General features: G+C 34.2%; 2 protein-coding genes across 3 annotated transcripts; one reads left to right on the top strand and one right to left on the bottom strand.

Annotated features, from left to right (window-relative positions):
• Positions 1 to 2441: 2441 nt before the first annotated feature.
• Positions 2442 to 4576, bottom strand: LOC125258544. The gene is made up of 5 exons (XM_048175530.1): positions 4448 to 4576; positions 3817 to 3924; positions 3059 to 3266; positions 2582 to 2731; positions 2442 to 2489 (listed from the first exon to the last, which is right to left on the bottom strand). The coding sequence occupies exons 1-5, from the start codon at positions 4537 to 4539 to the stop codon at positions 2442 to 2444; spliced, it is 606 nt and encodes a 201-aa protein (XP_048031487.1). The 5' UTR covers positions 4540 to 4576.
• On the top strand, positions 4303 to 9966 carry LOC125258084 (protein FAM133B-like). 2 transcript variants are annotated; one of them, XM_048174919.1, is made up of 5 exons: positions 4303 to 4837; positions 4939 to 5089; positions 7923 to 8069; positions 8922 to 9161; positions 9259 to 9966. In XM_048174919.1, the coding sequence occupies exons 1-5, from the start codon at positions 4835 to 4837 to the stop codon at positions 9558 to 9560; spliced, it is 843 nt and encodes a 280-aa protein (XP_048030876.1). In that variant the 5' UTR covers positions 4303 to 4834; the 3' UTR covers positions 9561 to 9966. The 2 variants fall into 2 exon arrangements, with proteins under 2 accessions (XP_048030876.1, XP_048030877.1); XM_048174920.1 differs by lacking the exon at positions 4303 to 4837 and having other exon boundaries at positions 4850 to 5089.
• Positions 9967 to 10426: the final 460 nt, after the last annotated feature.

The following is a 10426-nucleotide window of genomic DNA, read 5'->3' as shown; positions in this document are numbered from 1 at the left end:
CACTGATTCTGCTTATTAACATCAGGTGTCTCCACTAATTGTCAATCATCACTCAATCATCAATCAATTATCTCATTAACTTTAACACTGCTTCAGTGTTACTTTTTAACACCCGGCAAGATGGACTCATATGTTCACTTTGGGTGTTAATTTAACACTGGGCATTTTGCTGTGATGTGACCAGGAGTCACAGTGTATATCCTTGGTTTGAGTCTTTTTAGTTGAATTTTAGCAGTTCAGGGAACATTAAATGTTGAGGTTTAGGGCTCTATCTTGCACCGACGCAGCGCAAAGCCAAACGCAAGTGTCTTTGCTAGTTTAAGACAGACGCAGTTCTTATTTTCCATCCAGCAATCACAGATGTCAGCAATGAACATGATATACAATATATTTCTGTGATTGGTCTGATCCATGTGTGCCTACATTTGTGTTTACCTTTCAGTGTTTGTATTACAATAAAACAAAAGTTAATTTCAACACGGAACTATTAGTTTTCTTTCACTTAAGTGTTATCTGATGGATTATGCCTATTCTTGTATTAACTCAAGCTAGAATATGTCTATAAAAATCAGTGGTACACATTACTATGCTAAAAATAATGGTAACACTTTATTTTGATAGTCCATCTGTTGACACTCTACTAGTTATCAGTACTCATATAGTAGCATGTCGACAGTGCATCAGTTGACATTCAAAAACATTGTTTCAACAGACAAGTAACATACATTCAACTAACTGCCTGTAGATTATAAGGCACATTTTAATTTCTAATCTATAGATTTTACAAAAAGTGCATGCTGACTGTCAGTATTTATTTCGCAACAGGTTGTTAACTAGTAGTCAGCTGACTTTCTGTAGATTGTGTTACCATCCTCTAAGTTGTCTACCAACTACTCAAAATCAATCTATCAGTTGACAGTCTACAGTCATATCAACGTATGATCAAGAGCATATTATATCATCCTTACTTAAGGGTCTCAAATGCATCAAATCAATAATTATTTTACCATTTCATTTTTATCAAGATCACTAGTTTATTATCTGTTGATAGTCAACTAAACATTGGTTGTGCATCTGTTGCTTGTCAACTAGTCTAAAGTTTACGTTCAGAAGATCATTAGTAGACATTCTTAACTAAGCATTTGTAGATATATTTTAGGACTATCCAATTAAAGTGAAAAACAGTTGATAACAGTTGAAAGTCTATAAGCTATTAACAGAAAACATACAGCCATCCATTAATTATATGCAAGATATTTACCATTTAAAATGAGAAGTTAATATACCAGACTATGAACTACAATAGAACAAACACTACAGACAGGATATTAGAGAAAGTTGTTTTATTAACAATATATTTATACAAACCCATTGTTCACTAGGGCATCAGATCTGAACAGTCTATTATGTTGTATCAAACTTTACTTGAATTAACATTACAAAAACAAAAAACAAAACAACAAAATAAAATAAACATGCTGCACTGGCAGCACTACAACAAGTCTCCACCATGTCATTGTAGGGGCAAAGCAACTTGAACTTTAAATTATGAAAAACAAAACGTATCCACTTACAATCTACTCAAACTTAGCTAGCATCCTGTTTCCTACATTCAGTCTTTCTTTGCAGAAAAGGGGATGAGCTGTTTGTTATTTTTTAATATTTTTCAGTCATCAGTGCTAGTATCAGTGCTGGAGTCCAGCATCATGGCCTGTGGCACCTCATCTTCCCATCTGTCAAATGATAAAACAAACACAAATAATGTTTAGAGCGTAACTTCACCCTCAGCTCTGCACTTTTATCCACTGCAAAACTTTATAGAATGTTAATTTTTGTTAATTATTAATTATTAATGTGGTGAAGATTATATTGTGTCTAAAGAGACATTGCAGAACTACAAATAATGTGTACAAAATCTCATAGATTTGATTTCACATACAAAAAGAAGGAAAGGCTTATCATAAGGCTATCAGATCTGAACTGTGATTATGTGTGGCAAAAATGAAATAAAACAACAAACTAACTAACATGCTGCACTGCACTGCCACCACTACATTTAATGAAAGTCTTTACTATGCAGTGTTATTGGATGAACCAAAAAAAAAAACAAAAAAAAACTTAAATTCAAATTTATTGTAATAGGCCAACAACACCAAAGCAAAATAAAATAATAAAAAAAAATAATAAATAAATAAAATAACAAAAAATATGAAAATAAAAATTAATTAATTCTGCCTTTCATGATAGTAAAGGGGTCTTAAACTGATCTGTGGTTACTTACATTCCTTATGTCCTTGAGAAGTCTTCCAAGTACACCATGTTTATGTCTTCTGGCTAACCAGTAAGTCCACTCAATGAAGCAGAGCTGTTTTTTTAAGGCCTTCTCAGACCGATTCCCCCGCATACGCCAGATTTCCCTCTTATATGTCTGCCACGCTCTCTCAATGTTTTGAGTGTGTAGTCCTGTTTGAGGATCTACATAATTCTGGCTGTGGTTGACTCTCACATGCTTGTAGCCCTCCTGAGAAAGGCTGGTGTATGCTCTCCACTCATCACTCACTACAAGACTTTCTCTTTTTACGTGTTTTTTGATGATTGGAACAAGGGTTTCCTTGTTTCTTTTTTTCACAAGGCGAAGAATTGGACGTCTGCTTGCAGCTTTGATTTCAAGTATACCAAAAACCCATGTTCGCTTTCTCTTCCAGGTGTTACCAAAGCGTCCTCTTGCATACTACAAAAAAAAAGTATGAACAGTGTTAGAAAATAATCAAAATAATCTCTTGACCATGTAAAAGTATATTACTAGTTAGGAGTAATTACATGATAATACTTTTTCCATACAAAACTTTTTAAAATTCCATATAATACAATAAATATGCATACAATAAAAGAAAATAAGAAAAAGTAAACCAAATTTGTATTAACTGATTGGCAGCTTTGGGGAAAGTGATGTCCACCCTCACTACTTATATCTATCCTAAACTACGATGCACAGCTCTTTCTGGTTCTACAATATGTAACACATTTCATCAAGTGCATTGCATTTAGATTACATTACCTTGCGTTTATGGCAGAACTTGCTCTCATCAATGTGAACTATGACATTAACTCCACCAACTTTTTGCCTCTTTTTCTTTCTGTGCTTTTCCAGGCTTTTTACACAAATTCTTCTGAGTTTCTTTGACATCATAGAAAGTGTTGCTGTGCTCTTTGCAATGCCATCTTGAAGCATGTCTACTTGCCGTAGATGTAAACCCTGTGCGAATCTACAAAGGATCAACATTAACAAAAATGATGACCATTAAATAAAAACTGTATATTTTCACATAAATAAATCATAATAGCAAAGCATATTAATAATAAAAAAAAGCATAATTTGTATATTTTATTTTGGACACTAGTTTTTTGACTCTTGACATTACTTCTGAAATTCAACCATAGCTAACTAAAAAGTACAGTATAGTACAGTAACTAGAATTGATGCTCATTGCAACACAGTGCCACATCAAAGTCACCATCATAATCTTCTGTGAGAAGCCAAAATCTTTGAAAAAGAAATTGACATACTTAAAATTATGGTCAAAATATATTTATGTTCATTATAAGAAGCAAAATATCAAAACATGGTGACATATTACAGGACATGCTTTTGCAATAGAATATGCAACGCTATTGACCACAATATATTTTTTAATCCATGCCAACATAAACTATGATAACGTGTGCTATAGTGCAATTGTGTTCTATGCACTCAAGCACTACACACAGTGTAAAATGCAAAATATTGTACTTATGTAATAAACTTGCATTGCTTACCTATGTATGTACTTCATCCATGTGAATAGAGTGCAGTGTGATTGTGAGAAGAGTGACTTTGACCTAACACTTCTTTTCAACCGTCCACATCTTTTACGTCGACACTCCCTGGGATTTTTTAAAACATGAAATTGTATGATAATCACAGAAATGTTTTAAAATGTTTTTTTAACACAAACACACACATACACACATACACACACACACACACACACACACACACACACACCTACACACACACACACACACACACACTGTTGACGGGCAGCCCATAGAGAAACTATAAGAACCGAATTACACCGAATTAAATACCACATATTTGATACACTTTAATGCAAAATAGGAATGGTAATCATAGAAAAATACCAACATAACAATGGTTATAAGGAAAAAAAAAAAAAAAAAAAAAAAAAAAAAAAAATATATATATATATATATATATATATATATATATATATATATATATATATAATGTTGGGCTTCTAATTATAAACAAACACGAAATACACAGACACTCTTATTTTTGGATCAAAATGCATTCTTGTAATAATAGGGAGAAAATCATATCTACAAGGTTGTGTCTATTGCAAAACAAAATATGGAACCATTGTTTACAAGAATTTATTCTTACCAGATGACGTAATCCTTGGTCTGGGAGGCAACCATGTTCATTTTATGCCCGCAGTTCTTGCATTTCATTTTGCGTTTCAGCAAGCCAATCATTTGCAACCATTTTATTAATTTTAAACATGATTTTTTTGTTTCTCTAGCATAAACTTTTGTCAAAAGTTTTCTTTCCAGTGAATTCATAAAGCCGCCAGATCGAGCTAGTAGGCTAACTGTTTGTCAATTTAACGACCAAGACAACCCAAAAATTAAAAACTGGCGCACTTTCATTTCATTGGCTAAATATGTTATCAGATACACCTACCACGGTTGAGTGTTGGCAGAGTTGTCACGTGATCGATCACTTCAACAATCGGATTGGCTCGCACTCCCTGAAAATTTGGTTGTTCAGATGGTAAGAGTTAACTCCCTTGAGAAACATTGTTCTTATTTCTTTTTTAAATTGGTTGTTATTACTTGTATGTAAACCATAATCGTTATCAATTGTATTTTCAGCATCGACATAACATGTTTGATCCAGAGCATTCAGTGCAGCGCCCCCCATCTGGCAATGGGAGCAGTGCGCTGGGTACCATGCATTTTACCCGGGCAAAGGCACGGAGGGGAAATACCGAGGGCGAAGGAGAAGATTCCACAAACAAAAGTGGTAAGTTGTGTTTATAAATGTAAAAGTAGTTTACATGAGTCTGATATTTCGCGTGACGCAATAATAAAGTCAATTAAAAGACGCGAATGAACACAAATTCGCGTCAGACGATGCGTCACGGGAGTACGCGTCCGACAGAATTGAAAGTGATTCAATTCACTGATTAATGTAACGTTATTCCTTATTTTTTCTCTAATTTGTTGGTCTAAACACGCCAGACAAAAGGTATAACGTTAGCTATTGACTTTTGACTCTGTGCTTGAAGGTCTTCTGATTAATGATGGGGAGTCGACTCCAAAAGAATCGATTCCTCGACTCTGAATAGCCCCAGAGTCGGGGTCGACTCCAGCACAGGAATCCACTCTCGGTGTCGACTCTGTTGCTGTGTCCGGAATCGCTCATTTGTTTACTGATTCTCGAATCCATAGCCTACATAATATGGAAGCAAAGTTTAATAATATGTGACAAAGTTTCTGCGACAGCTCTATGACACGATTTGTCAGTGTCCGAATTCCTTGCTTCATTTCGTTCACTCCTTGCTTAGTGCACTTAACCATAGACATTATGCACTTCACTGCCATGCATTATGCTATGGAAGCATATTTTTAGCAATATTCAATTTGAAATGTAATATGCAAAATGGCAATGCATTTTTTACATTTTCCATTCCATATATGCAATGTTTGGAGCAAAATGATAATTCAAATTCAATAATATAATTTACATTTGCCATTTCCTACACTATGTTTAACATATAATTTAAACATATATTTTAATACTTTATAAGTTGCAAAATTAAAATGAAAATGTATTACAGAAATGATTATATATGTTTAACACGTTCAAGCAAAAATTGTAGCAAAATGATAATTTAAATGTTATTCTGCATTCTTGCATTTGCACTCACAGTGCGATTGCATTTTCATTAAATGCCCCGCGATGAATGTAGCAAAAATCAATGTGGATTTGAAAATGCATTTCGAGCCGATCAAGTCCCCGCCCAGCCCTGTCAATCATTGCATTAAGGCGGGGCCAGGTCAAAGACTATAGAATTACAAAATTATTAATAATAATATTACAAAATAACACTCATTAGCATCCAGATAGACTACACATCGTTTTATTAATTAAATGATGCATGAACAATAATCAGAATGATAAAAAGAGAAAAACAGACAACCATACTGATAGAGCAAGCAGTAATCTCGGACATCTTGTATAGGATTATTTCTATGAGTAAAGGAACCTGTTGTAAAGCACCGCTCACTCGACACGTCTGTTTCAGCACTTCGAGCTGCGCGAGCGCGCTCACCTCACGAGCATCAGGCGCGTTCTCTGCGAGACGCCATAACCATAAATATCTATGTTTCTAATAACGTTCTGGTTCTATGACTGACAGAAGCACATAATCTGCAGGAACATTGACATTTCTCTGTTCTTGCTCAGCTTCATCTGCCAGTTTATGCCTCGGTCTTCATAGCTCTGCTGTCGCCATGTTTCTAACACCTGGCCCCGCCTTAATGCAGTGATTGACAGGGCGGGGCGGGGACTTGATCGGCTCGAAATGCATTTTCAAATCCACATTGATTTTTGCTACATTCATTGTGGGAGATTTAATGAAAATGCAATCGCACTGTGAGTGTAAATGCAAGAATGCAGAATAACATTTAAATGATCATTTTGCTACAATTTTTGCTTGAACGTGTTAAACATATATAATCATTTCTGTAATACATATTCATTTTAATTTTGCAACTTATAAAGCATTAAAATATATGTTTAAATTATAAGTTAAACGTAGTGTAGGAAATGGCAAATGTAAATTATATTATTGAATTTGAATTATCATTTTGCTTCAAACATTGCATATATGGTATGGAAAATGTAAATTTAAATACAGAAATGCATTGCCATTTTACATTTTGCATTGCCATTTTGCATATTACATTTCAAACTGAATATTGCTACAAATATGCTTCCATAACATAATGCATGGCAGTGAAGTGCATAATGTCTATGGTTAAGTGCACTAAGCAAGGAGTGAACGAAATGAAGCAAGGAATTCGGACACTGACAAATCGTGTCATAGAGCTGTCGCAGAAACTTTGTCACATACATATAGCTTACTTTAGAAATAGATAACAGTCATAGTGAGTTTGTAATTATACCTCTACGTCAGCTTTAGTAGGCTTATTGATGGTAGCTTATATTATTGCAATAAATAGATTTGATTTTCCATAGTTAACCGTGTTCATTAAACTAACCATACATAAAAATAATAAAAAAATCACATCAACAATAAACACATTAATAAGTGTACATTATCGTATGCATTTTTTATGTATTTAGTATCTTTCAACTCTCATGTCCAAGCACTTTTAAGACAATGATCATGTGCGTTTAGCTCCATCCCCCGACCATTATAATGAGATGAATTTATTAAAGAATCACTGCTTTCTCGTTTATTTCATTCTGACATAATATTCGACCACAGATGTTTTTCGTGACTTTTCTAAAATTAGGTATCGGCAATTAGCAACATTGATAGGCTACTCATCAAGTCATCTCTAAATTGGACTAATTTGGACAGTCTCCCAAAACGTGTGTTGTTTTAATGAGGGGATTTTAAGGCTTCGCGTCGGGGAAAAATAAATTAAGTGTGTAAGGACTGCCATCTTGGCTTATTTATGACCCTGTTTTGATGTACAGTAAATGGAGTCAATTCCATCGACTCCTACAGTGGGAGTCAGGAGTCGGAGTCGACTCCAAAAAACCTGGAATCGAACACCTGTACTTTTGATGTATTACAAATTTTTCATGTCATGTTTTGCAGCTGCTAAGATGGACAGTCTCAAGCCTGTTAAACAACATATTCTCTGGAAGAAGAAGGCTGAGATGCTCCAGTCTCGGGTGGATGAGCTGGAGGAGGAAAATGGCTTACTCAAGAAGCAACTTGAAGAGAAGTCTGCACAAGAACAAGGTATGTATAAAAAATAAACATGTTTATGTGAAAATAATTAAATTTAAAACTACATGGCGCTGATTTTTGTCCATAATGTTTAATTGAAACAAAAAAGGGTTGCCTTCAGTATTATAATAGTTATAGTAAAGTTCTACACAATGCAGCTTGAAAATAGAACACTACTGTATTTTTTTCTTTTCGTATATATCAAACCTAAGTGACTTTGTACACATTATTTGTAATTCTGCAATGTCTCTTTAGACACAGTGTAATCTCCACCACATTAATAATCAATAATTATAAACATTCTATAATGTTATGCAGTGGGTATAAGTGCAGAGCTGAGGGTCTTTAGTGTTGGGTATCGTTGAATATCAGCCAGCTACATAAAAACTGGACTCATTTAAGAGCTGTTTGTGTGCAAAATAGAGCTGCATAATTCTGGATAAATTGACTTTTTTTTTTTTAAATGAAGGTTGTAGTTTCTGAAGTTTCTCTCACAATTCTGAAGAAACATATTAGACAACTAAACAAAATCTCATGGAATTTATATATGGAATGATTCAATGACTCACTCAAGATTTACTTGTTTTATTATTGGATGAATCAGTGTTTTTTTAATGAATCTCTCGAATGAATGATTCAAAGACAGATACGTTTTTAACAATGCCACTTTTGACACCTAAAAAAAATAAAATAAAAAATCTTGCACACCCAGGAATAGATGGTGGAATTGAACTTGAATTTTACAAAAACTACCTGATTCCTGACCTTAAGTATCCGATTCTGGAATTGGACTTGATTTTTGATTCCCAGTTCTAGTGAAGTTACGCTCTAAACATTATTTGTGTTTGTTTTATCATTTGACAGATGGGAACATGGAGATAATGGCTACTGGAGATGAGGAGCCACAGGCCATGATGCTGGACTCCAGCACTGATACTAGCACTGATTCAAGCTCTGACGACTCCAGCTCCAGCTCTACCTCTGACTCTTCGGTTGAGGAAAAGAAGAAAAAGAAGTATAAAAAGAAGAATGGCAAGAAGAGAAGTAAAAAAAGAAAGAAGGAGAACAAAAAGATGAAGAAGTCAGGCGGAAAAGGAGAGCGAGGTATGTCGAGAGAGATTATCATCTCTCTTTTGAATGACATGAAATCAACATGTCAAAAGATTAACTGTTCTGTTTGTTTTTCTTGTTTTCTTTTCAGTTGCCTCAATTTCAGATGTGGTGAAAAGATATCTACGTGTCCTCAAACTTGTGCAAAAAGGCTTCAGGATGACCGCAGCCTTCAAGAAAGCTCACGTTTCAAGAAATGCTGTGAAAGACACGGCAGCAATTGCAGAAATTTACATAGCAGACAAAAGTGTCCTAAACCAGTTCAAGGGTAAATACACACTTTTAAAACTAGCACAACTTTGTCAAAAAAAAATAGCTGGTGAACTGGCAGAAAAGATCATTGAAATGAAAAATAACAAACAGCTCATCCCTTTTTCTGCAAAGAAAGACTGAATGTAGGAAACAGGATGCTAGCTAAGTTTGAGTAGATTGTAAGTGGATACGTTTTGTTTTTCATAATTTAAAGTTCAAGTTGCTTTGCCCCTACAATGACATGGTGGAGACTTGTTGTTGTGCTGCCAGTGCAGCATGTTTATTTTATTTTGTTGTTTTGTTTTTTGTTTTTGTAATGTTAATTCAAGTAAAGTTTGATACAACATAATAGACTGTTCAGATCTGATGCCCTAGTGAACAATGGGTTTGTATAAATATATTGTTAATAAAACAACTTTCTCTAATATCCTGTCTGTAGTGTTTGTTCTATTGTAGTTCATAGTCTGGTATATTAACTTCTCATTTTAAATGGTAAATATCTTGCATATAATTAATGGATGGCTGTATGTTTTCTGTTAATAGCTTATAGACTTTCAACTGTTATCAACTGTTTTTCACTTTAATTGGATAGTCCTAAAATATATCTACAAATGCTTAGTTAAGAATGTCTACTAATGATCTTCTGAACGTAAACTTTAGACTAGTTGACAAGCAACAGATGCACAACCAATGTTTAGTTGACTATCAACAGATAATAAACTAGTGATCTTGATAAAAATGAAATGGTAAAATAATTATTGATTTGATGCATTTGAGACCCTTAAGTAAGGATGATATAATATGCTCTTGATCATACGTTGATATGACTGTAGACTGTCAACTGATAGATTGATTTTGAGTAGTTGGTAGACAACTTAGAGGATGGTAACACAATCTACAGAAAGTCAGCTGACTACTAGTTAACAACCTGTTGCGAAATAAATACTGACAGTCAGCATGCACTTTTTGTAAAATCTATAGATTAGAAATTAAAATGTGCCTTATAA

The sequence above is a fragment of the Megalobrama amblycephala genome, linkage group LG22, assembly GCF_018812025.1.
Source record: "Megalobrama amblycephala isolate DHTTF-2021 linkage group LG22, ASM1881202v1, whole genome shotgun sequence".
In the NCBI taxonomy this organism is placed as follows: Eukaryota; Metazoa; Chordata; class Actinopteri; order Cypriniformes; family Xenocyprididae; genus Megalobrama; species Megalobrama amblycephala.
This window is presented reverse-complemented; position numbering and strand designations above follow the sequence as displayed.

Bases quoted from the DNA above. Each gene is read 5' to 3' on its own strand.
- LOC125258544 (XM_048175530.1), bottom strand. From the start codon at position 4,539: ATGATTGGCTTGCTGAAACGCAAAATGAAATGCAAGAACTGCGGGCAT. The intron at 3,925-4,447 runs GTAAGAATAAAT...AAAAAATCCCAG, and splicing joins ACCAAGGATTACGTCATCTG to GGAGTGTCGACGTAAAAGAT. The intron at 2,732-3,058 runs GTAATGTAATCT...TTTTTTTTGTAG, and splicing joins AGTTCTGCCATAAACGCAAG to TATGCAAGAGGACGCTTTGG.
- LOC125258084 (XM_048174919.1), top strand. The intron at 5,090-7,922 runs GTAAGTTGTGTT...CATGTTTTGCAG, and splicing joins AGATTCCACAAACAAAAGTG to CTGCTAAGATGGACAGTCTC. The intron at 9,162-9,258 runs GTATGTCGAGAG...TTTTCTTTTCAG, and splicing joins AGGCGGAAAAGGAGAGCGAG to TTGCCTCAATTTCAGATGTG.